Source organism: Cnephaeus nilssonii (assembly GCF_951640355.1).
Source record: "Cnephaeus nilssonii genome assembly, chromosome: 4".
Lineage (NCBI taxonomy): Eukaryota > Metazoa > Chordata > Mammalia > Chiroptera > Vespertilionidae > Cnephaeus > Cnephaeus nilssonii.
The window spans coordinates 24845332-24872964 of record NC_137075.1 but is presented as its reverse complement, the minus strand read 5'-3'; the positions used below and the strand labels follow the sequence as shown (position 1 = coordinate 24872964).

Below are 27633 nucleotides of genomic sequence, written 5' to 3'. Positions count from 1 at the left end.
GAAAAGAACAAGAAAAATCAAAAAGTAAAAAGAAAGGAAGAAGGAAGAAACATTTAAAGTAGGAGTAAGAGGGCAAAAAAGAGAGAAGAAAAGGAAAAAATAAAAGATAAAATAAAGGGATATATGTAGCAGACAGTTCAATTGCTTCAAGACAGTTTGCCTCATCCTGCTTTATACAACTCCCTCAATTTTCAACACCCTTATAATCCAAATTTTATTGCACAATAAGTATATTCACTGCAAAAAATTAGAAAATAAAAAAATCAAAAAGAAGAAAATAAACATTAGCTATAATCCCACCATCTAGATTAAATCTTTGTAAACATGTAGGCCATTAATATTATCATCTTGATTTTAAAATATTTTATTTTTAAAAAATATATCTTTATTGATTCCTGAGGAGAAGAGGGAGAGAGATAGAAACATCAGTGATGAGAGAGAATCATTGATTGACTGCCTCTTGCACACCTGACACCGGGGATTGAGCCTGCAACCCAGATATATGCCCTGACTAGGAATGGAACTGTGACCTCCTGGTTCATAGGTTGATGCTCAACCACGGAGCCAGCCAGGCTAAAATATTTTATTTTCACAAAAATAAAATCATATACCCTTTATTGCTTTGTAGCCTGATTTTTTTCACATAAAATATTATGAGCATTTTTCTACCTCAATAAATGTATACTTTTAAAATATTTTAAATATTGTTTTCATCCAATTTTATAAGAATTTTATTTATAGGACACATGTAGCTCTTTATGATTTTCTGCTATTTTACTTATACTCTGTTATCATACTTGTAAAATATCAGAATTCTTAATGTAAATATTCTTTTTTTTGGGGGGGGTGGGGGGAGGACAATAAAAAACAGTTATTCAATGTATATTCCTATGGGAACCAAAGGTAGAAATAAAAAAGTATGTGTTATAGCTTGAAGAGAGATGAGAAGCCTATTTGGGAAAAGATGAGTATTATTATTTCTCACTATGTAGTAGATGTGTTGAAAGAAGCTCTGCATCCATCAGAAAAATGACATTGTTATTTGAAAGCTTTTTGAAGACAATGCAGAAGCATGATGTGGCAATTCAAACATTTACCACCCACTGCAGCTTATAGTAATAGTGAAAAATGACAAAGCATTCATTGTGAAGTGATTAGACACCTTACTATTGATTTCAGAAATTCTTATGCTGCTCCAGTTCTTTAAAATGTTCCCTGATGTTTTGGATCCACAGCTATTTGTTGCTAGTGATTCACATTTACCTACTAAAGAGATGTTATGTAGAAAAGTGCGGGTTGTACTTGGGGAAGAACATCTAACTCAACTTTCACAGGCTAATTCAGCATTTTTTTTTAAAAAATATGTTTTTATTGATTTTTAGAAAGAGAGGAAGGGAGAGGGAGAGAGAGAAACATCTATGCAAGAGAGAAACATTGATTGACTGCCTCCTGCACGGACTTGGACTGAGGATCAAACCCACAACTGGGTATGTGCCCTGACTAGGAATCGAATTGGCGACCTTTTGGTGACTGGGATGATGCTCAACCAACTGAGCCACACCAACCAAGGCTCAGCAATTTCTTTAAATGATTTGTATTTTCCAAAGTGAGTATCTCAGCAATTTCTTTAAATGATTTGCATTTTCCAAAGTTGAGCATCAACCTATGAACCTATACTTCAAAATATAATCTAAAACCTTCTGTTATCAATAAATCCACAGGAATCCATAAAACTTAGTGTTTCATATTAGTTTATTATCAAACATTTATTGAGCTTTCTACTAATAATATTCTAGTTATTGTATAGGGCCAAACGTTAATTTGTGATCCCTATCTAGAGGGGCTCACAATCCAAATTTGACCTGAAGAGAGGAGGAATACGAGATATTCACAAAAATTACGTTCTGTGGTCAAGTAGTCAAACAATACACGTTCCTGCTTCCCATTGTAATGATTTACAAACGACAATGGTAACAATCTCAGAGAATTCAGTTAGCAACCTTTGCAATTATTTTTTAGCTTTATGGGGTTAACCTTATTGGGGTTGATTAAATTCAAGCTGCGATCTTTCATAAAAACTCAATGGAGGGTCCAGATGGCCCAACAATACCTCCTTTTGTGAAAGGAAATAACTTGAAGATTTTTGTCTAATTAAACTATTTGAGCTGGTGGGACCTGAATGAATTGTTATTCCTTTAAAAGGACTGTGCATTACAAATAATCTTTATAAAATACTAATTATTCAAAAATAGAGTTCTGCTCTCACTGTTTCAGTTAAGCCCTAGAACCAGAGGGGCATGAGCATGACATTTTGAAGTTAGACTCTGGTACCATCTTTGGGATTTAAGTCTGGAAATACAGTTCTGGAAAATCAACAGAACAAGGCCCTGTGGAACAAAATGCCAGGAAGGCCAATGCATTACTTTCCTACTGTTCCAGTCCTGTGCTCACAATTACCTAACTCTTGTCAAAATATTTTCTACAATAACAGCCAAGACATAATTAGCACCTTTTCTTCATGCTGAAAATATCATTGGTAGCCATAAAACAATTTTTTAAATATATTTTATTGATTTTTTACAGAGAGGAAGAGAGAGGGATAGAGAGTTAGAAACATCGATGATAGAGAAACAACCATCAGCTGCCTCTTGCACAACCCCTACCGGGGATGTGCCCGCAACCAAGGTACATGCCCTTGACCGGAATCAAACCCAGGACCTTTCAGTCCGCAGGCCAACGCTCTATCCACTGAGCCAAACCAGTTTCGGCCATAAAACAAATTTGGAGAAAACCTTTCAGCACCTTAACCCAGCAAATGGCTACTATGGTTATTAGTGTATCATTATTTGCATACTAGTGAGAATGACACATCTTACCCTACCTGCTCTCATCCTGATAGTCCTAACTGTAAGAGATAGGGAGAAAGACAGAAGTCTAGGCAGGTGAAGTGGGGTGGGGTGGGGTGGGGTGGGGTGGGGTAGAAATTAGTTGTGAAAGTCAATGAGAAATTAGACAATCTTTCAGTGCTTTGGTTATTGTCTTCATTATTTTCTAACTTTGTGTATTTTGTCTGTAATCAAGGTGATATTCTGAAGTAGTTTATTCCCACAAAGTATGTTTTGAATCAGACAGACAAAACGTAGTGGTCAATTTTGTCATGAATGGAAAGTCTCTTTATTTGGCTTTTTATATGTTCTTGGTTGAGGCTATAAAATTCAAAGTAGTTATGATCAGAAATTTCCAGCAGGGGGTGTAGTTGCTTCTGCAGGGTAAATTCTTTTGAGGCTAAATCATGTCAAACATCTGCATCTTGTGTTAACACTGATGGTTCAAAGCTAGAATTTTGATAACATTGTTTTATGGCTTTCATCTCTTTTGATCCTAAAAAGGCCATGCATATTAATACTTTATTAGAATGTGTTAAAGAACTAGAAATGTGTGAATATTTAAATTAAAAGTCTAAAATTTCTGACTAAAATCTTACTCTACTAATTTTTTTCAAAGTAAATGGAGAACAAAGCCTCAAGTGATTTTACTTATCCACTATAATAGAACAAGTGCTTAAATTTTTTATTTTAGATAAGATGAATAGTTGATCTAAGAGGGCTGGTAATATTTACTCTATCTCTCCCGTGTGTGTGTGTGTGTGTGTGTGTGTGTGTGTGTGTGTGTGTAGACTAAATTATTTATTGTCTCAAAATTTCTCCTTTTGGATGGGAGAGAGGGTGTTTAAAGCTATTTCTTTGAAGGCATGGATTCTGTCAATTTTAAAAGATGCCACCTTATCCTTTCATTTTTGTTTTATTTTCTGCTCTTTATTTTCGTTTATTTGTAGACTAGAGGCCCGATGCACGAAATTCATGCAAGGGTAGGCCTTCGCAGCCCTGGCTTTATCCGGAAGGTCGTCCGGACAGTCGTTCCGCTATTCGGCCATTTGGTTGATTTGCATATTATGCTTTTATTATTATACTAGAGGCCCGGTGCACGAAATTCGTGCACGAAGGGGGGTTGTCCCTCAGCCCAGCCTGTACCCTCTCCAATCTGAGATCCCTCTCACAATCCAGGACTGCTGGCTCCCAACTGCTCGCCTGCCTGCCTTCCTGATTGCCCCTAACCGCTTCTGCCTGCCAGCCTGATCACCCCCTAACCACTCTGCTGCCAGCCTGTTTGCCCCCAACTTTCCTCCTCTGCCAGCCTGGTCACCCCTAACTGCCCTCTCCTGCAGGGTTGATAACCTCCAACTTCCCTCCCTTGCAGGCCTGGTCCTTCTCAACTGCCCTCCCTTGCAGGCCGAGTGCCTCCCAACTGCCCTCTCCTGCTGGCTATCTTGTGGTGGCCATCTTGTGTCCACATGGGGGCAGGATCTTTGACCACATGGGGCAGCTATATTGTGTGTTGCAGTGATGATCAATCTGCAGATTACTCTTTTATTAGATAGGATAGAGGCCTGGTACAGGGGTGGGAGCCAACTGGTTTGCCCTGAAGGGTGTCCCGGATCAGGTGGGGGTTCCCTTGGGGCATGGGGCGGCCTGAGCGAGGGGCCTGTGGTGGTTTGCAGGCCGGCCACGGCCCCTGGCAACCCAAGCGCAGGCCCTGGTATCTGGAATTTATTTTCCTTCTACAATTGAAACTTTGTAGCCTGGAGCGGAGCCAAGCCTGGGGCTCCCTCGGAGGCCGGCAGCCATTTCTGTTGGGGTTATAATTGAAACTTTGTAGCTTTAAGCGGGTGGGCCCGGCCAGAGTGTGCGGAAAGCTTTGCTTCCCGTTGCTGGCGGCAACCCTGGCCTGCTCTCTCAAGCTCCATTCTGCCGCCATTTGTTTGAATTTGTTTACCTTCTATAATTGAAACTTTGTAGCTTGAGTGGAGGCTTAGGCCTGGCAAGGGCAGGCGGAAAGCTTGGCTTCCTCTGTTACCTAGGAAACCTTGCTCTCTGTGGCTGTAGCCATCTTGGTTGGGTTAATTTGCATACTCGCTCTGATTAGATACTGGGCGTGGCTTGTGGGTGTGTTGGAGGTATGGTCAATTTCCATATTTGTCTATTATTAGGATATATCTGACCATTTTCAACCATAGAACTTTGGCCCCCAATTTCCATTCTCAGATTTTTATTTGTATTGAAAACTGTATGCTTCATTTTTTTGAGAAGACCAAGTCTCATAAAAACAATAAAAACGTGTTAGCTTATTTGTACTGGTAAGCAGGTTTAGACTAACAGTATTAATAAGGAACAAAGTCCTAAAGTTTCAGGTTCCTTGAATCAAAATGAATGATGTAGGCTGACTAAAAATAATGAGTTATGGAAATTATTGCTCAAAAACTATGGCCTTTTTTTTTTTTTCTCACAGTTTCTGGTGTCTTAATGCAGAGAAAATGATTTCAAGTCTTTTTTACCTTTACCTATACTGATTCTTAGTATCATGTTTGTTTTAGAGGAAATATTAACATATAAAGAAGGTGTAATTTTCACCTTCTTTATATGTTAATGTTTCCTTTAAAAAGCCCTGACTTATTTGACTTTGCTTTAGGTTGATACATGTCCATGGTTATAAAATTTCTGATTTAGGAAATAATTTTTAAAATATTGTAGGTTAGATAGGCTAGAGTACATAACATATCAAAATCAAAGTTATGACTTTGAATTGGCTTCTTGTATTTTCAAGGACTTTTAGTACAAAGGTCAAGAAATGCATTTAAATGCATGAACTTTCCAATCTATACAAGCAGTATGAGAATTAGTACCGCACTTTGAAGTTTCCACTCTCTCTCTCCAATTTCCTCCTCTCTTCTTTTTCTCCTTTCCTCCCCTCTACCTTTACTTTCATTGCAAGTTTTCTTTAGTGTCCTCTTCCCCGCCTATGGCTTGTAACTGCAGACCTTAACTTAACCTATTAGGTACCATTCAGATGCAAGGCAGTGGCTGGAGTAAGGAATTTTAGGCATGCCTTTCTAAGATTAGAGAGTAAGAGATGTAGAGAAATTAAACACCTCTCCCCTGCTTTTGTCTATTAGGTTTACCTTTCGAGAAATATGGAGAGAAGAGCAGGGTGGGGAACCAACGAACAGAACTTCTGGAATTCTGTGACAGATTTACTAACAAATACTTTCTAACAGATTTTAACCAAAGGCAGTTTTGCTTTCCTTTACTCCGAGACGGTAAATGTACGTGGTTGGCAGCAGCTGCATCTTTATTAACACTAAAAAGAAATCTTGGCTAACTTCAGTACCTTATGTAACAGAAGAAATAAAGAATAACCTGCATTTAAAGGACTTTTAAAATGTTTACTGATTAACTGTTTCCAGTGTAGGAAAGGAATCTTTCCTCACAGAGAAATTCTAGTCCAAATTACTTTTCTTTTAGACGTAATAACGAATTGGGGTAGATCTGTGTTTTTGCTTATTCTTTTGTCTGCTGGCAAATATTTTTTAAGACCTCTAAATAAAACAGATTCTGATGACCTTGGGAAAAACCACAAGACCTCCGTTTCAATGGTAAAAGGAAAGGCATTTTTCTGCTGTCCTTCCTTTCTCCACCATTCAATGCCAATGCCCAGATGACAAATACACCGAAAGCCCAGGGTACCCCCAAACTTGTGAAGTCTGGGGGAAAAAATAATACTGAATATATTTCAGGCAGTATAACAAAATCCAGGTTGGGCTGGTGGTGGTGTGAACACGGGTCTTTTGGGTTACCCTAAAACCCACCCCAGCTTGGCACTGCGCTCCGTTTCCAGACTAAGCCGAGGGCCCGACGCCTCCCGGTGCCCGGTGGACGGAAACAGGATCCTTCGGGCTCCCGGGGAGTTCGCCTCCCGGGTGCGGACGCCGCCGGGTCCCGGGCGGGCGAGGTCTGCAGCGGGCGAGCGATCCCCGGCGGAAAGCCGGCTGCAAGTCCAGGAGCGCACTTGCGAGCCTGTCCCTGGGAATGAGCTCGGGCGCCGATTGTCCTCCCCCGAATTCGGTAACGCTCCGGGGACCGTAGGGAGGTTTATCCAGCATCACTCAGCGCCCGTGCGAGGTTTCGCAACGGCTCCCACCGAGTCGGGCTCCTTTGCAGGGTCGTGGCTCGCTCGGTTTCGGCCAGAAACCGGAACAGAGGGAAGGGGAGGAAGCAGGGAAGGTTCGGGGACACCCGCGCTCAGGGGCTGCACCGTCTGCAGCGTTCCAAGCGGTGGGAGGATGGGACCAGAGGAGGAGCCGAAGACGGAGAAAGGGGAAAGCTAAGGAAAAACACTCACGCCAGCGGGTAAAAGGGAAAAGGTGAGAAGGAATGGAGTAGGAGAGGGAACCAATGGATGGGAGAGACGGAGGAAGGAGGGGGAGGGGCAGAAGCCAATGAGGGAGCCGGGACGCGAGCGAGGACGCGGCCCCGCGCCTGCTCCCCCCGCCCCCCCACCTCCGGCTCCAGAGCTCGCGCCTTTCCCGGCTCCCGGGAGACGAGGGGCGGGGCGGGGCCCGGCCCAGCGTGAGGCCGGGGAGGCGTTGCGAGGTGAGGGCGGCGGGGGTGGGGGTTTGGGGGGAGGGGGGGGGGAGGGCAGCGCGAGTGCGCGCGTGCGCGCGCCCCGTCGAGGCCGCGCCGCCGCTCCGCCCCCGCCGGGTGTGTGGCTGCGCGCGCGCGCGCGTGCGTTCCGGCGGTGCGCGCCGGGGAGATGCTGAGGTAAAGTTCGGGAGAGAGGGAGAGAGATCCGTCAGCGCGAGGGAGCCCGAGTGGCCGCCATTACTGAACCCCGCGCGGCGGCCGGCGCCGGGGAAGGGGGGAGGGACGGGGCTGCCGCTGGTGGCGGGGAGGGAGGGCGGGTGGGTTTCCCGGCCGCGGGAGCCGTAGGGCTCAAGGTTTCGGGGCGTGTGTGCTGGGGAGCGCCGGGGAGGTGGCCGAAGGGACGCGGCGCCCGGTGAGCGCGCCGGGGAAGAGAGGCGAGCCGAGAGTGGAGGAGGAGGAGGCGGCGGCGGCGGCGGAGCGCTCCCCAGGAATGTCGCTGCCGCCGCCAGCGCCGGGGCCGCTGCGGTTGAGGAGACGGAGGAGACCGACGGTGTTAGGTAGGACCTTGCGACCCCCCACCCCGCCCCCGCCCTTCTGGGCCTGCCCGCGCGCCCCCTCCCCGCCCGGGACCCTGCCGCCGCAGGCTGCCCCGCTCCGCCGCCGCCGGTTGTAACCAGTTCAAGGGGCTGGGGCCCCGCAGCCGCGGAGGGAACCGGGCGCTGCGCTCCGTCCTCGCAGGCGGGGCGGGAGGGGTACGGTCGGCGTGAAGGGCAGCGAGGCCGCGGGAAGCAGGGGCGCCTTCTCCACAGGTGACGGGCTGGGGTCGGCGGAGGCCTGGTGGTGGCCCGGCCCGCGCCGTCCCCGCCGGCCGGCCGGCCGCTCTTTGCGGGCGTCTTCACTTGCCCTGGCCCCGGAGGGGACGCGGGGGAAAGGAAGGTTGCGGTGGCTGCGGGCTGGGTTGCCGCTAACGAGTTCCACCTGGAAGGGGGAAGAGGGGGTGGACGCATATTCGCGGAAACACGATCTTCGTTGCAAACTTAAAGCGCCTTTCGGGAGACACGGCCCTTTCACTTTTCCCCGTCTCCTCCCCACTCCGGTCCTGGGTTCTCCTCTCCAATTTCCCTGCTGCTGTTAAAACTCGGGGTACGGTCTCTGAGAAGTTGCACTGCGCAACCACAACACCGAATCCCGTCGGTAGACTCGCCGGCTTGAGGCTCTGATAGTGTGAGTTTTGGCTGGAAGAAGAATCTTTAGAAATCTCCCCGTTTCCACTAAAAGAAAAGTCTCCGGGTGGGGGCGGGGAACCGCGCGGGAGCGCGCGCGCACTTCTCCACCGAGAAACACCCTCCCTCCCCACACCCTCCCCCGGCGTTCATAGAAATGCAAGGGAGGTGGAGGCTCTGGGTGGCTTGAGCTGTAAAGGTGCTCGCGGGTAAAGGCACACTATCAGGACGGTTAGTAAAATTTCGAGAGAAAGTTGTGGGGGAGACGGTTGTAGTTGTACCATGCGACAGATCCAGTTTTGGCCCAGTTTTGTGCTTAATATATGGGAATTGAAATGTTTTAAAACCAGACCAAAATAGGCATGCAGATGGTGTATACGCGCGTTTTAAGTTTAAATTCCCATCGATAATTTGCTTTTCCCTTTGTGATAGGTAGGGATCGTGTCACTTAAAGAATGTCCAGCTGTAAAACAGTGAAATCCTTCGCTGTATTTACTGATCTTTGCTTATGCTGCTTTCTACAGGTGTTGGGGGCGGGGGGTGCCTGCTCCACTTAAATCCAAAACCAACGTTCATTTGGACAGAATGAGTGTTAGAGGGTGTTTATTGGCATTGAGGATCTCATTCACTACAGGGAATATTTCTCTAAATACCCATTTAAAATGGTTCTTTTAACAAAAATTTGATGCAACTATTCGGAAAAACATTTGGTTAAGTAAGATATTAGTAAAATGTGTTTGGAAATGTTTTACTGTCAATTCCAGTGTATTTGACTTGAATATGATAAAACTGCTCTACTTTTAATGTACATACTGGCCATATAGGTAATCTACTAGACAGTTTCCAGATTAAGGTTTTTGCTTCCATTTTAAATCGCTTTCTCATTTACAGGTTTTTTCCCCTCTACCTATTCTTTGTAATTGACCCACGTTTCTTGTATCTCTAGTAGATCAAAGGAAGAGAGAGGTAGGGGAAATGGCCAAAAACTTACAAGGCCTTGGAGTATGCATAACTAAACATACACGATTGGAAAGCTGGTTATGCCTATGAATGTAACTCAAGAAATAGCACTATTGATCTGATTGACTTAAGGCAGAAATTAGAATGACACAGATGACACTAGGTAATCAATTTGTCATGTGTAAGCTACATTTTTTTTTAACCCACATCAGCAGGTCTTATTTTGTCATCCTTTGTACATTATAAGAGCTTTGTCACAGAATTATCATTCTTTTATCAGATTTTTAGCACCCCTTCTCCCATTTAAATTACTCTAGAAATTTAAAAAATGTATTGCAAAACTACTATCTTAATTCTGTACTTATCCTAAATGTTTTGCCCAGCCTCCCACCTCACCCCATTTCTGTTTGAAAGGCAGATTTAGTACCCTTACTCTTTTGGAGAAAATAAATTATTTTGACCTGCAAGTTAAGAGTTTTTAAGGAATAAAATATTGTTTTTTTGCATTCCTTTTTTGGAATTGAAGTTGTGGTACAGGTTACAATAATAGTTTTGTAACTCACTTTTTTAATTGAAGAAAAAATTATGTCTCATGAAGACTATACTATATTTACTCTTTCAACATTAGCAGGACTTAAGGTAAAGTGTTCCCTTTAGTATTCACTTCTTAAATATGAAATGGCATGATAGAGGTTTTCTTGGTAGCTACAGAATTAAGTTTTAATTGCCACGATTTCAGTTTTCATAGATATTATTTTAAGTCATCTATTTGGGCTGTAATATCCATGATTTTTTTCTTTATACATCAAGAAGTTATGCAGATACTGTAATTGACTGAAGAAGCATTTTATAGTGTTCTATTTCATTAATGTCTTATGTTTCTAAAAGATGCTTGTGAAATACATTTAAAGTACACCAGGGGGATTTAGTTTTAAAAGAACTGGGCAGCAACTTTGATAAAGTGATCCATCATTTGGCAATCTGGGTAATCAAACTATTTAAGTGAAAGTTGTTGTATGTAATTTTATCAAGCCAGGAAAAGCCATATTCGAAATTAAGGGAAATAGTTATAATGGTAATAATTTTAAAATTTTGTTGTTGATGTTAATACTCACCCGAGAATATTTTTCCCTTGATTTTTAGAGAGTGGAAGGAGAGAGGAGAGGAGAGAGAGAGAAACATTGATGTGAGAGAGACATCTTCACATTGCTTGGTTGCCTCCTGCATGTACCCCGACTTACCCTTGACGCGGAATCTAACCTAAGACTTTTAGGTCGAGGGTTGACACTCTTAACCACTGAGTCAAACCACCTAGGGCTATAATGGTAAGAATTTTAAATTCAACTTTAATTGGTGTTCTGACTGTTCATTGGACCTCTTAGGGATTTTTCCTGAGTGTCTTGAGACTTTCTCTAACAACCCACCCTCCCAGACAAAGGCAGCTTCTATTTTTGTCTGTTAAATATATGTAATTAAATGTAAGATCTCCTTTGAAAAATGAAATCAACTTCATTAAAAAAGTTGAAAGCCTCTGATTGGTTATTCATTAATTCAGACTACCTTTATTTAGCACTTACTGTGTGCCTGGCCTTTATAAATTAGAGATGGCTAGCTCAGACTTTAGTTGAAGAGGTAGTTAACTATAATTATAGGAGTAAATAGTTACAAGTACTAAGAGATGCAGAAGAAGAGAATGGAATTTGGATGTTTTAACTACAGAAGTTTGAATGTAAGAGAGAGAATCAACAAGGTTGGCCTTTCGTTGTATTTTGGAAGTTGACTGTCCACAATACCTACAGTCAAAATAGGTTGTTAATGTTTTGCTCCTTAAATATCACTGATATTTGTCACTTGGTTAAATACTTAAGCTTTTCATTATGAAGAATTAGCGGTAGAAAGTGAATTTTCATATTTCTAGCTTCATATTAGATTTAGCCTAGTTTATGATAATCCCTGACTAATATTTTAGTAAGAAGCTGGGCACTGTAAGTGGTACAAGGAAATATTAACTATTGCTATCTTAAAAGAGCTTATAGCTTTGTTGGGGAGTTAGACAATTTAGGAATAGTTAGATGCCAGTTCAAGGCAGAGTAAAAAACCATATATAAGGCAGTACATACTGATTTAAAAATCGGCATTAAGGAATTTAGATAAAGGAGATAGATAACATTTGGAAGTTCCGTAGGATTGGGATAAGTGAGAGAAAAAAGACATGTAAGTAGATTAGAGACACTGGACCAAAACACAGGAAAGTACAGGGTAGATTGGCAGGTGAGGAGAAAATATAAGGTTAAAATGTAAGAGCATCAATTTGTGCCTTTATGAGTCAAATTGAGAGATTTGGGGGAAAATATTAACACAAGGTTAATAGAAGGCGTGATTGAGAAATAAATAATGCTTGCATTACTATATTCACTTTGCTATATTTGGCATTGTTAAATAGCCTAGGAAAAACTACCTTGGCTTATACAGTGTAGTTCATTGTTTTCCTGTTGATCCAAAATTTTATGTTTCTTTTTATACTTACCTTTCAGAGCCAAGATAATACCTTTTGTTTACTTATTTATTTTTTATTTTGGTTGACTAGAGACTAGTGGAAAATTAACATTCCAATGATCTGGGGAATTCAAAGGTCCAAATGTCTGTTCTTTATTAACTAAGAATATAACCCTTTGGATGTTTCTTTTGAGTATTAAATCAAATGGTCTCTTAAATAATTTTCTAGAGTTAAGAGCTTCATTTCATTTCTGTATTTTCATTTGTCTTCAGACATACTGTTACCTGAAAGTCAAGTGATACCATCATTTATTGCTAAAACCAATGAGTTTTTCATAAAGAAACACTGACTTATTTGTCTTTATTTCTTAACATCTAGCAGCTAATCACCAAACTCTCTTTGTCTCGGTTTGCTCGTTTCAGTTCTGTGATAGTTCAGGAGCTTTAAAGTCTCTAGTATTGGTCCATCTCTCGTGTTTTGTGCCCCACCAAATCTAATTTTGCGTTCCACTTCCAGACTATAAAATGTCTTCTTATTGCTTATTACAAGGTCTAATTCCTTTTTGCTTTGAAGACCCTTTATAGTTAGATCTTCAGAAATAAAATTAAAAAAAGCCTCTTATTTTTCAAAATGGCAACTGTGCTCTAACACTCTACCTAATCACACACCTGGAATTACTTATGTTTTAAATCCAAATTTTAAAGTATTGTGAATGGCTTTTTTTGCATTATGACTCCAGAGTAAAATAGTTGTAACACACTGTATGGAACACAAAACCTAAAATATTTGCTGTCTGGTCTTATATAAAAAAAGTTTTCAAAGCCCTGAGCTATTCCAATTTGTGTTAATCTTTCATTTATTTGAATTCCCATTGCATTTATCATTTCCATGGTATAGCACATTGCCTTTGTTTCCATAGCTATGGTACCATAAAGCTGCTTAAAATTAGTGTGGAAAGTGCTTTTGAACCTTAAAAAAAAATCCATATTTCCTTGTTAGTCTATACCCCTTCCTGAGATTCTTACTTGACCTCTTAATGTTTCCATCATTAAGAAAATTGTTAAACCTTACCTAATGTAGTTTGTATAATGAAAATAATGGTTTCCCTCCTCTACAGCATTGCAGTACTGAATATCAGATTACATCCTTTCCCCTGCTTCTCAGTCCTCCAAAGTAAGGAGAAAGGACTCAGACCCTGGAAGGGAGGTGAGCATGTTCATAGCACTGGTTTAGTGGGCTTCTCTATACATACCTTTGTACTCTCAAAACCTCTGACATGAAGCTAAGCAGATAGTAGCTAAGCCCAGTAAATACCTAATGAGTTGTTTACATAGGTTGATAAAAATGAAATGACCTTTGGTTCTCCTGTTTTCACCACAGAATACGGAAATGGTCTAGGAAGAGTTTAGAATTAACATTTACATCTCGGTGACTTGACATGTTAGAAGAAAGTATTGATTAAATAATAGGGAAGGCAGTTAATGTGTTTGGGAATGGTTTAGGTCATTGGTTTTCACATATTTTGTTAAGGAAAACTTTGCATGTAATAAATACTTGAAATGCTAAAAGATAAAAATGGGTAAAAGCAGAATTACCTTTGGTGAGTAGGGCTTGGGGAGCTTCCAGGGGACTGCCTATTTGGACCCTCATATTTGGAAATACTTCTATTGAGCTTCAGGGCTTACTGTTTATAAACCCATAATTTGTGTTAATGATCAGCCTATAGTTCTTGGGGAAAAAAACCTATACTTTTTATAAGAATATTCTGCTGTGGTAGATTTTATAGGCCCATAGCAGTATGTGATTTTTTTTTTTTTAATTGTGACTATAAATGTGCCTGGTGGTTTAGGATCTAAGGCTGAAGATTGATTCATTTAATCATCAAGTATTTGACCACCTGCTGTGTGTCAGGCACTGTTCTGGGTGCTAGGAATATGGTTAAAAAACACAACAGAGAATCTTCCTCTTAATAGTTTAATCCTAAATCCTACCAAGATATGCTTCCAGGTTATTTAGTTACTACATAAATTGGTGAAATTTTTAATAGATTTTCTTTTCAATTCATCTGATTGTAATCTTGTCTAAAGACTAATTCATAGGAATGGTCATTTTTTAAGGGTTCCTTTCAACCTTAAGATTCTGTGCTTATATATAGGATTATATTATAGAATAGGATTGACTCTCCTACAGGTATTACATTGTTTAATTACTTAGCTATCCTATATAATAAAAGCCTAATATGCAAATTGACCAAACATTGGAACAGCCGGTCGCTATACCACCAGGGCCAGATGCTCAATGCAGGAGCTGCCCCCTGGTGGTCAGTGTGCTCCCACAGGGGGAGCGCCACTGAGCCAGAAGCCAGGCTCACAGCTGGCAAGCGCAGCAGCGGTGGCGGGAGCCTCTCCTGCCTCCGCTGCAGGCAGGCGGTAAGGAGCGAGGAGTCCCAGACTGTGAGAACCCCGGACTGCTAACTGCCGGCTTAGGCCCAATCTCTGGGGGGATCAGGCCTAAGCCATCAGGTGGACATCCTCCGAGGGGTCCTGGATTATGAGAGGATGCAGGCCAGGCTGAGGGACCCCATAGTGTATGAATTTCATGCACCGGGCCTCTAGTCTTATATATGTTAAAATGTTTTTTTCATTTTCTTTTCTAATTTTTCACAACACTAATAAATTTGTCAATGAACATTAAGAAAAATAACAGTATAATGGTATAATACCGTGTTCATCTTTCAGTACCAGTTGACGTTTTTATTCTTAAACTATTCTAGATAAGTTTACCTGAGATTGTGGGATATATGGGTTTGGGTCTTTCTTCTCTTTTGAATATCTGTTTATATAAGGGATATTTTATATATTTGACTTAAAGAAGATGGAGTGTGTAATTAAAAATTTCTTTCTGTGTAATTAGGTCGTGAAAATGTAATTTCCTATAATAAATATTTGTGATTTTAAAAATGTTTGTGTCAAAAATAAAAATTAGATGGTTGTTCTGGCTGAATATATTGTTATAGATCATAGTCTTCATTCTAATGGTCTAATTTTTGACTAAATTTTTGGGACCTTAAAATATGTGTATATTCATTCCTTCCACAAATACCTTTAGAAAACCTTTTAGATTGATAAATTACAGCACTTCTTTTTATTTTAACCCTTTGCACTCGCTTGCATTTTTCTCGATTCCTTTATTCTACTCGGGATTTAATTTTTTAAATACCCCAGATTTTACAAAGTGCGGCAGTAGAATAAAAAACTGGAGTTTCTTTTCATACAAACTTATTTCTTTGGATTTTTTTACATTTCAAATTATTGACACATTCAATACAATTCGACATAGGAGCTGCTACCGATGCTAACGGTGTCGAGTCACACTCGACATCCGAGTGCAAAAGGTTAATATTTATTAGGACTCATACATTTATTGAGTAGTTGCTATGTGAGAGACACTGTTCTAGGCTCTTGGGATATATTGATGAAATAAAGTGGGATGGGGAAAGAGATCAAGTTAATGAGAAGTAATAAAGAGATAAGTTGTATAGTATGTTAGGAGATAAGGAGTTAAGCAAGGGGGATTTTGGTGGAGGGTTTGGGAAAAATAAGTGCAACAGCACGAACATGCTTAACATGTCAAAGAACAGTTCAGTGTTCCTTATTGTGACTGGAGCAGAATGAGAGTGGGGCAAATAGAATGAGAGTAAGTCAGTGAGAAAGAGGGTTGGAGAAGGCAGATATAGTTGAAAGGACTTGTTTTTCACTTTTAGGAGCCACTGGAGAGTTTGAGCAGAAGAATGGGAAGCTCTGACTTATGGCTGCTCTGATAATGAATAAACTAGGGAAGGGGGTGGGCAGAAACCAGGTAAATTAGTTTAGAAGCCTTGGAATAATCTAGGACCAGAGATGATGGTCAGAGTATAGCAGTAAAGGTAATGAGAAGTGATAGATTCTGGCTATATTTTGGAGAGCCAGTCGGAATTTCCTGATACTATGTTAACTTCAACATTTAAAATATTTTTGAAATTATACCTTTTATTAATGAATGCAACAGTTTTGTGGAAAGGTACAAACAAAATTTTAGTTTAAACCAAAATTACTAAGAATATTTTTTCAGTTTCTTTAATTCCTGTAGAACTTTTTTTTTTTTTTGTAGAAAGCCACTTCATGTTACTAAAACTCCATTAAAAGGGGCATGTTATGTTTGAATGGCTTAGTAAAAATATCTTAGAAAACTAAGTTGTAGAGATAGCTTCATTTCAGCAGACAATTGTAGGACAGTTTTACTTAAATTTTTTATTGTCTTAATTTCTATAAGGATAGTTAAACTTTTCCTTGAAATAAGGTTATCTAAAGGCAAAATGAGAAACTGCATTGCAAAATATTAAAAGCTTAGTAACAGTGTTCTAATGCTTAAAGATTGGTCATCAAGAGACTGCTACTTTTGTCTCAGTTTCTTCATGAGTAAAAATAAGCAATGATGCTAGAAGTTATAAGACAATGAGAACAAGTTATATTAAAGTTACATTAAATGTAGAAAGATATGAATATATTGACATAAATATTACCATTAGATATATTTAAAAGGAATTTTCAAAATAAACATCCAGCATGTAGACATTGGCCATTAGTTTATTAGTGGAGAGCACAAAAAAACAATGGATTCTTTCTTTCTTAAGCACAGAAGAAAAACTACCTTGGCTAGTCAGTGGAGAGCAATTTTGACTTGGATGTTGAAAGCCAGGGGATAATTCATATATTTATAATTCAGGTGTTTGAAATTAAATGCCCTCATAACCTATTAGAGCCAACCTCATGAAAGCTTGCTTTCTCTCATGAGGTGGTAATAACATACTCACCTAAACAAATGGCAAAATATTCTTGAGGGCAGGGTGATGGCAATTTTTTTTTCTGGTTGAGGGTTTTTCAAACATTTTTAAAATCTGAAAACACTTTTAAACTAAGCTTCTGAGTTAAGTAAACCTGTAAATCAGATTTTAAAAAAGCACTACTCTGTTGAGAGATTTGAAAAGATAGCAACTTTATTTGCCCAATATTATTCTTTCCTACCTCTAGGTGAAAGAATTTTTCTACCACAGTTCGAAAATCACTATATGGTGATTCATGACATAAGCTTTGAAGCTGACTTAACAGCAGGTAGCCTGCCCAATAGCATTGTTAGAAAGAAGGACATAGATGTTACTTACTGTATGTAATTGGTAGTTTGTTGTAAATTTGCTGTGAAAACCATAAATGTCACACAAACCTAACATTTCTCATTTAAACTTTAATATTCATGATTCAGAAACTACTGCTGTCAAATTAATTGGAGTATGTTAAAGCTTCAGTATTAAAATTTATCCTCAATATATAGAGTTTTATTTCTCTATTATATAAAAAAACTTCCAGTTTTCAGTAACCAGTGACAGGGTGATGACTTCATGACTCCACTTATCTTCATTTAATTTTAAGGCCCTTTTGTTTTGGAGTTTTTTAAAATACATTTTGTGATAGTGTTTTGTTTCTGCTCTCATACTCTATAACTTAAGATACTAAAGTATATCAGTATTTTGAGGATTATTTTATAGGAGAGCAGAAATGAAGTTTAATGTGTTTGGATAAGCATGAGAAATATTAATAAAGGTATGACTGGCAAGGATTTGATTTATAGTTGAAAAACTTCTACAATACTCGGGTCCATAATGACATTGCATTGTTAACTTCTCTGTTAATAACTATCTCTTAAACTGTGGAAGGCAGGGGACTGTTTTTGAATTGCTCTTCGTTTTCAGAATAGATATTTGTTTAATAAAGGACTTATGTATTCTAGTGTTTGTACTGTTTAACATAAAAATTCAAAGTAATCACTAGATGTTTTCTTTTGATGTACATTTTAAAGTATGTTGTCTGCATTTTTTTGTTATTCTAATAAGGAAAAACACACCTCATATTCTACGTTTTTATTTTCCCCCCTTGATTGTTAGCTATAGAATCATTGTGTTGTTATCACAAACTAATTTTCCTTTTTATCATAGATTAAGATTTTTAAACAATTTTAACTAAAACCAAAAAACAAGTTAATGGGATTTGATAGCTCTGTCCTAATCTCTTTTACTTACAGTTATTGTGTAATCTGCTGCCAGATAAATATTTCTAAGTCACAAGTCTGATCACATCATTTTTATAAATCTTTAACAGCCTCCCAGGTTCTAAGAATCAAATTAGGAAACCAAACTAATATTTATTAAGCACCATTTGTTTGCTAAGCACTTAATATTTGAGAAAATTTTTTTTCTTAAATTTATATAGATAATGTGGCCCCATTTTATAGATGGGGGAACCATGTCTCAAGAGGGTTAGGGCTTTACTGTTATAAACTAGGAGATAATAGTCCTACTAGAAATCAGTTCTACTTGATGTTTTCTACTTCTTGCTCCTTCAACATAGTCATATTTTATTTATTACAAAAGTGAACCTAATAAACATTTAGTTTGAATATCACATGGCTGATGCTTTTAAAATTAATATTTAGTTGAAGCTAATAGGATAAACTTTTAAACACAAGAATAAAACTGAAATTTTATTTTTAAATATTTTGCCTGAAATGTTAGTAAAAAATTTAAGTTATAAGGACAGTTTCTCTTTACCATTAGTTGATAGTATAGCAAATATTCAGTATAATCTGAATAGATGTTTACTTGAAATTGAGGTCAGTGGAGAAGCCAGCTGTTGGGAACCAGGTGGTAGTTTTTTCCTTAATTTTTTTCTTCATCTTCTTTATATTTGGTTTAGCAGGGTTATTCTGTATGTTGGTGGGCATAACTGAATATTTTCCCTATCTTGTAAAATTTTGATGTGGTGGAAATGATATATTGCTTTTATTTTTAAATATATTTCTACCGATTTCAGAGAGGAAAAGGGAGGGAGGGAGGGAGGGAGGGAGGGAAAGAGAGAGAGAGAGAGAGAGAGAGAGACAGACAGACAGACAGACAGACAGACAGACAGACATCAATGATGAGAGAGTTTCATTGATTGGCTGCCTCCTGCATGCCCCACACTGGGGATCTAGCCCACAACCTGGGCATGTTCCCTGACTGGGAATCAAACTGTGACCTCCTGGTTCATAGGTCGATGCTCAACCACTGAGCCACGCCTGGCCTGTATTGCTTTTAATTCAATCTCAAAAGAATTTGAAGAATCTCCAAATAAAATTTTATTAGAGACTGATTCATTGCTTCCACATAAGTAACCTAAGTTAAATTACATGGAATTTTTTTAAGTTATTTAATGTTGCTGGTATATAAGATACTTTTTATATTTTTATTGATTTCAGAGAGGAAGGGAGAAGAAGAGATAGAAACATCAATGATGAGAATCATTGATCAGCTGCCTCCTGCACACCTCCTACTGGGGATCCAGCTGGCAGCCTGGGCATATGCCCTTGACTGGAATCTAACCCGGGACCCTTCAGTCCACTGGCCAACGCTCTATCCACTGAGCCAAACTGGCTAGGGCTATAAGATATTTCTAAAAGATTGTCCTGAATATATAATCTTAAAATTCTTTACCTTGATGCTGCTCAAAATGTGGTGCACTTTGTAACTACTCTGCGAGGAAATGTATGCAGAAATCAAGAACATTTAGAAACAATTTGACAATTTTATGTCTCTTGAATCTAATAAGAAATTGGGGCTTAGATTTTAAATTTTTTTAATTTATTTTACAGAAGTGGGCTTGTAGATAAGAAATAAAAATTAGTTCTTCACCTTAATTTGAGAAACGTATCTAGTTAAATAATGTCATTATTTGCACTAACTGTCCATTTATTTCTATTTCACCTTGTAAGTATTTGAATATCTTAACCCTTTGCACTCGCTTGCTTTTTTCTCGATTCCTTTATTCTACTCGGGATTTAATTTTTTAAATACCCCAGGTTTTACAAAGCGCGGCAGTAGAATAAAAAACTGGAGTTTCTTTTCATACAAACTTATTTATTTGGATTTAAAGGTTGTGAGGGAGTTTTTAAAGCAGCTAGTATAATTTAGTTATCACCAAATATAGCCTCCAGTCATAGAAGGCAGGAAAATTGAGGGGAAGGGAAAGGACTAGTTGTTTCCTTAAACTCATAGAAAAGAGTAGAGACAGAATGCTCATTTGGTTAATAAGGGCTTATTTTAAAACTTGTGAGATATTAAATCTTGTATTAGTTTAAATTTTAGTTGTTAAAATTGCCTTAAATTTTGAAGTCATTTCACATTTATAACAATAAACCATAGACATTTTTATGGTGATTTTTTAAAATACATGTAACATTGTTAACGTGCATGGTGCTTTGTTATGAATATCTTTAATATGTATATAATTTAATGTATGTAATTCATGATTAAGATTTGTTCTTTTTCTCCTCTTTCTAGGCAGATGATCTATTTGAAGATCTTGAAGACCTTTGCACAAAAATGAGGGAAATACAAAGAACCAAATATAGTTCTGAAATTCAGGATCTATATTTTGAGATGATTTTTTATTTTCAGAATGAGAAGTATATCTGGTTATCTTCATGAATGTAGAGACATGAGAAGAGAGTTATGATGGCAAAAAACAAAGAGCCGCGCCCCCCATCCTATACTATCAGTGTAGTTGGACTCTCTGGGACTGAAAAAGACAAAGGTAACTGTGGAGTTGGAAAGTCTTGTTTGTGCAATAGATTTGTACGCTCAAAAGCAGATGAATATTATCCAGAGCATACTTCTGTGCTCAGCACCATTGACTTTGGAGGACGAGTAGTAAACAATGATCACTTTTTGTACTGGGGTGACATAACACTAAATGGTGAAGATGGAGTAGAATGCAAAATTCATGTCATTGAACAAACAGAATTCATTGATGACCAGACTTTCTTGCCTCATCGGAGTACAAATTTACAACCGTATATAAAACGTGCAGCTGCTTCTAAATTGCAGTCAGCAGAAAAACTAATGTACATTTGCACTGATCAACTAGGCTTGGAGCAAGACTTTGAACAGAAGCAAATGCCTGAAGGGAAGCTCAATGTAGATGGATTTTTATTGTGCATTGACGTAAGTCAGGGATGCAATAGGAAGTTTGATGATCAACTTAAATTTGTGAATAACCTTTTTGTCCAACTATCAAAATCAAAAAAGCCTGTAATAATAGCAGCAACTAAATGTGATGAATGCGTGGATCACTATCTTAGAGAAGTTCAGGCATTTGCTTCAAACAAAAAGAACCTTCTTGTAGTGGAAACATCAGCACGATTGAATGTCAACATTGAAACATGTTTCACTGCACTGGTACAAATGTTGGATAAAACTCGTGGCAAACCTAAAATTATTCCCTATCTGGATGCTTTTAAAACACAGAGACAACTTGTTGTCACAGCAACAGATAAGTTTGAAAAACTTGTGCAGACTGTGAGAGATTATCATGCAACTTGGAAAACTGTTAGTAATAAATTAAAAAATCATCCTGATTATGAAGAATATATCAATTTAGAGGGAACAAAAAAGGCCCGAAATACTTTCTCAAAACATATAGAACAACTTAAACAAGAACATATAAGAAAAAGGAGAGAAGAATATATAAATACCTTACCAAGAGCTTTTAACACTCTTTTGCCAAATCTAGAAGAGATTGAACATTTGAATTGGTCAGAAGCTTTGAAATTAATGGAAAAGAGAGCAGATTTTCAGTTATGTTTTGTGGTGCTAGAAAAAACACCTTGGGATGAAACTGACCATATAGACAAAATTAATGATAGGCGAATCCCATTTGACCTCCTGAGCACTTTAGAAGCTGAAAAAGTCTATCAGAACCATGTACAACATCTAATATCAGAGAAAAGGAGGGTAGAAATGAAGGAAAAATTCAAAAAGACTTTGGAAAAAATTCAGTTCATTTCACCTGGACAGCCATGGGAGGAAGTCATGTGCTTTGTTATGGAGGATGAAGCCTTCAAGTATATTACCGAGGCTGACAGCAAAGAGGTGTATAGTAGGCATCAGCGAGAAATAGTTGAAAAAGCCAAAGAAGAGTTTCAGGAAATGCTTTTTGAGCATTCAGAACTTTTTTATGATTTAGATCTTAATGCAACACCTAGTTCAGATAAAATGAGTGAAATTCATACAGTTTTGAGTGAAGAACCTAGATATAAAGCTTTACAGAAACTTGCACCTGATAGGGAGTCTCTTCTACTTAAGCATATAGGGTTTGTTTATCATCCCACTAAAGAAACATGTCTTAGTGGCCAAAATTGTATGGACATTAAAGTAGAGCAGTTACTTGCCAGTAGTCTTTTGCAGTTAGATCATGGTCGCTTAAGATTGTATCATGATAGTACCAATATAGATAAAGTTAACCTTTTTATTTTAGGGAAGGATGGCCTTGCCCAAGAACTAGCAAATGAGATAAGGACACAATCCACTGATGATGAGTATGCCTTAGATGGAAAAATTTATGAACTTGATCTTCGACCAGTTGATGCCAATTCGCCTTACTTTTTAAGTCAGTTATGGACTGCCGCCTTTAAACCACATGGGTGCTTCTGTGTATTTAATTCCATCGAGTCATTGAATTTTATTGGGGAATTTATTGGAAAAATAAGAACTGAAGCTTCTCAGATCAGAAAAGATAAATATATGGCTAATCTTCCATTTACGTTAATTCTGGCTAATCAGAGAGATTCTATTAGTAAGAATCTACCAATTCTCAGGCATCAAGGGCAACAGTTGGCAAACAAGTTACAATGTCCTTTTGTAGATGTACCTGCTGGTACATATCCTCGGAAGTTTAATGAAACCCAAATAAAGCAAGCTCTAAGAGGAGTATTAGAATCAGTTAAACACAATTTAGATGTGGTGAGCCCAGTTCCCACCAATAAGGATGTATCAGAAGCTGACTTGAGAATTGTTATGTGTGCCATGTGTGGTGATCCATTTAGTGTGGATCTTATTCTTTCACCCTTCCTTGATTCTCATTCTTGCAGCGCTGCTCAAGCTGGACAGAATAATTCCCTAATGCTTGACAAAATCATTGGTGAAAAAAGGAGGCGAATACAGATCACAATATTATCATATCATTCCTCAATTGGAGTAAGGAAAGATGAACTTGTTCATGGATATATATTAGTTTATTCTGCCAAACGGAAAGCATCAATGGGAATGCTCCGAGCATTTCTATCAGAAGTTCAGGACACCATTCCTGTACAACTGGTGGCAGTTACTGACAGCCAAGCAGATTTTTTTGAAAATGAGGCCATCAAGGAGTTAATGACTGAAGGAGAACACATTGCAACTGAGATCACTGCTAAATTTACAGCATTGTATTCTTTATCTCAGTATCATCGGCAAACCGAGGTCTTTACTCTGTTTTTCAGTGATGTCCTAGAGAAAAAAAATATGATAGAAAATTCCTATTTATCTGATAATACAAGGGAATCAACCCATCAAAGTGAGGATGTTTTTCTACCATCTCCCAGAGATTGTTTTCCCTATAACAACTACCCTGATTCAGATGATGATACAGAAGCACCGCCTCCTTATAGTCCAATTGGGGATGATGTACAGTTGCTTCCAACACCTAGTGACCGTTCCAGATACAGATTAGATTTGGAAGGAAATGAATATCCTATTCATAGCACCCCCAACTGTCATGACCATGAACGCAACCATAAAGTGCCTCCACCTATTAAACCTAAACCAGTTGTACCTAAGACTAATGTGAAGAAACTGGATCCAAACCTCTTAAAAACAATAGAAGCTGGTATTGGCAAAAATCCAAGAAAACAGACTTCCCGGGTGCCTTTGGCACATCCTGAAGATATGGATCCTTCAGATAACTATGCGGAACCCATTGATACAATTTTCAAACAGAAGGGCTGTTCTGATGAGATATATGTTGTCCCAGATGATAGCCAGAATCGCATTATTAAAATTCGAAATTCATTTGTAAATAACACCCAAGGAGATGAAGAAAATGGATTTTCTGATAGAACCTCAAAAAGTCATGGGGAACGGAGGCCTTCAAAATACAAATATAAATCTAAAACTCTGTTTAGTAAAGCCAAGTCATACTATCGACGAACACATTCAGATGCAAGTGATGACGAGGCTTTCACTACTTCTAAAACAAAAAGAAAAGGAAGACATCGTGGAAGTGAAGAAGATCCACTTCTTTCTCCTGTTGAAACTTGGAAAGGTGGTATTGATAATCCTGCAATCACTTCAGACCAGGAATTAGATGATAAGAAAATGAAGAAGAAAATCCACAAAGTAAAAGAAGATAAAAAGGTAAATTTAATTTATGACCACTAATGTTTATAAAGCTTCTTGTTTTTACCTTTAACACAATTTTTTTTCTTCAATTTAATGGATTTGACATCAGTGAGAATGTAAGCTGCCTTATGTCGTTCAATACATAAAATTATCAGCTCTTTAAAATTTTCAGAATATTTTGTGAGGGCAATTTTTTTTTTTTTTTTTTTTTTACTGATTATATTGAATTTCACTTATTTGTGCTTTATCGTCTTTGAGTAATTTTATTTCATATTCAGCATGGAAATTGTGGGTGAATATATTCTCTATAAAAACCCAGATATAAAGTGACTTTGTTTTTTTGTTTTTTCTGTATTGTAAGCATCCATTTGTCTGTTTTTCCCTTCTGAACTATCAGTTTTGCAATATTAATTTGATATACCTATCTTACTCAAGCATATTAACAGTTCAATAAAACTAATAATTTGTAGTCTTTTAAATTTATTAACTTTTTAGGCAACTTTTTTGTGGATAGTGGTATACAGCCTACAGACTTGCAGAAAGGTTTCTTAAATTTGAATTGTAGAATTCTGTTCAAATAGCAAGTTTTAGTCTGTTATATTTTAAATAGTTACTAATTTATTTGATGATATTAAGTTTGTTAGAAACCTAAATATGTATGCTATTAAAGTTGTATTTAATAATTTTTATTTTTATTAGATCTTTTTCACAGTAGTATTTAAGCACCGTTATTCCTAATGCTATCTGACATGAGTGTACATAAACTTTTATCCAAGGTTTTTATGGTTTTCAGATAGTATTCAATAGATTTTTATACTACATATTGGTAATTTCTTCATCCAGTAAATCCATAGTCTTAATATTTAATTTACAGCAGCCAACTACTATTTATTAAACCCAATTAAAGATACAGATATTTTGAGTAACCTTATCCTAGATAGATTACCTACATATAGTAATTGCTTCCCTATAGTTGGTAGCCTCCATTTTATTTTCTAAGTTTAAGCTGCAATATTTTAAAATTTATCATTGTTTTTCAGATTAGACATGTAAACGGTAAGGCTCATTTAGATCTATAACACAAACTCAACTCACAAAACTCTACTAACTAAATATCTCTGGCATCTTTTCACAGTTACCCTATTATCACTAGTCCTCACTACATATTTTATCACTGCCAAAAGACTTCAGTATTTTTCTATTAATTTGCTTATATTATTATAACTACTGAATGCTTATTAACAAAAATAAGCATACACAATCTTTCCATTTCAAATTGTTTATATTTTTGTGTTATTTTTCCTTTTTTTTTAATCCTCACCTCAGGATATTTTTTCATTGAATTTTTTGAGAGAGAATGGAGTGGAGTGGGGGAGAGAGAGAAAGAGAGAAACATTACTGTGAGAGAGGCACATTGATTGATTGCCTCTCTCCCTCACTCTGTCTGAGGCCAGGGATCGAACCCTCGACCCTTCATTCTGCAGCCTGACACTCTAACCACCAAGCAAAACCAGCCAGGGCTATTTTATTATTTTTGATCACAAGTCTGCTTAATTGTTTTAATAACTATTTATTTATTTAAATATTTTCATATTCTTTTTTATTCATTCCACACTTTATTTTTACTTAAAAATTTTAATGTTGACATTATTGCAAGTGTCCCCCTTTTTCCCTGGAATCCTTTGCCCACCTCCATCCACCCCTGTCTCCCCCTTCCTTGACCTTCACCAAACTATTGTTTGTGCCCATAGGATATGCATATATGTTGTTTAGCTAATCGCTTCACCTTTATCCAGTTACCCCCACTTCTCACCCCTTAGGTACTGGCCAGTCTGTTCCATGTATCCATTGCTTCCAGTTCCATTTTGTTTATCAGTTTCTTTTGTTTATTAGATTCCACATATGAGAATATATGCTATTTGTCTTTCTCTAACTGGCTTATTTTGCTTAGCATAATACTCTCCAGATCCATCCATGCTGTTGCAAAGGGTAAAAGTTCCTCTTTTTTTACAGTGGCATAATATTCCATTGTGAAATATACCATAGTTTTTTTATCCACTTACCTGCTGATGGGCACTTGGGCTGTTTCCAGATCTTGGATATTTGTAAACTAGCGGCCCAGTGCACAGATTTGTGCACCGGTTGGTGTCCCTCGGCCTGGCCTGCACCCTCTCACTGTCCAGGACCCCTCGGGAGATGTCAGAGAGCCTGTTTAGGCCTGATCCCTGCAGGCCAGCCCGAGGGACCTCACCAGTGCACGAATCTGTGCACCAGGCCTCGAGTATGCATGTAAGATTTTTTGTTAATCTCTTCCCACCCTCCCCCTTGCCCCCTTCCCTGTGAGATCAGTCTGTTTCATGTTTCCATGCCTGTGGTTTCTGCTCCTGAGTTGAGCATCTGCCCCCTCGTGGTCAGTGCGCATCATAGCTACCGGATGGTCAGCCAGTCGTTCAGTCCTTAGGCTTTTATATATATAGATAATGCTGCTGTGAATAAAGGGGTACATATATTGTTTCTAATTGGTGTTTCGAGATTCTTAGGATATATTCCCAGAAATGGGATCGTTGGGTTAAAGGTAGTTCCATTTTAAATTTTCTGAGGAAACTCCATACTGTTTTTCACAGTGGCTGTATCAGTCTGCATTCCCACCAGTAATGCTCAAGGGTTCTCTTTTCTCCACATCCTCCCCAGCACTTGTTTGTTGTTTTATTGTTAGTATTCATTCTGACAGGTGTGAGGTGATACCTCATGATAGTTTTTATTTGCATCTCTCTAATGGTTAGTGATCTTGAACATTTTTTCAGATGTCTATTGGCCATCCATGTGTCATCTTCTTTGGAGAAGTGTCTACTAGGTGTACCGGTTAATAATGTGGATTTTAATCAAAGAAAACACGATAATTTCAAGAGAAACATCAAAAGTGCTTTATTCAAAGTAATGTCTATCGCTAGCTACACATTTCCCCATCTTTCAGGTAATTTGTGGATACCATCCCAATAGAACTTTTCAGAGACCCAATTTTCCACTTCTTCGTATGTTTTGAAGTGCTGCTCAGAAAATGCATGTGCCATCAATCAGAACAAGTGGTAATCTGAAGGAGCAAGGTCTGGTGAATACAGCGGGTGGGTTAATACTTCCCAGGCAAGATCTTTTAACGTGTCTTTAACTGGTTTTGAAGTGTGTGATGGTGCA

At 38.5% G+C, this 27633-nt stretch overlaps 1 protein-coding gene across 5 annotated transcripts in view; it reads left to right on the top strand.

Annotated features, from left to right (window-relative positions):
- Nucleotides 1-7588: 7588 nt before the first annotated feature.
- The window catches only part of ARHGAP5 (Rho GTPase activating protein 5), an 87152-nt gene continuing 67107 nt past the window's right edge, over nt 7589-27633 (top strand). For 2 of the 5 annotated variants that reach the window (XM_079768527.1, XM_079768523.1), the window contains exons 1-2: nt 7813-8035; nt 20566-24456. In XM_079768527.1, coding sequence (XP_079624653.1) covers nt 20737-24456 — 3720 coding nt within the window. In that variant the 5' untranslated portion in view covers nt 7813-8035; nt 20566-20736. Of the gene's footprint in view, nt 7656-7812; nt 8036-13275; nt 13365-20565; nt 24457-27633 lie in introns of those variants that run through there. The other 3 variants (XM_079768525.1, XM_079768524.1, XM_079768526.1) reach the window with 3 other exon arrangements.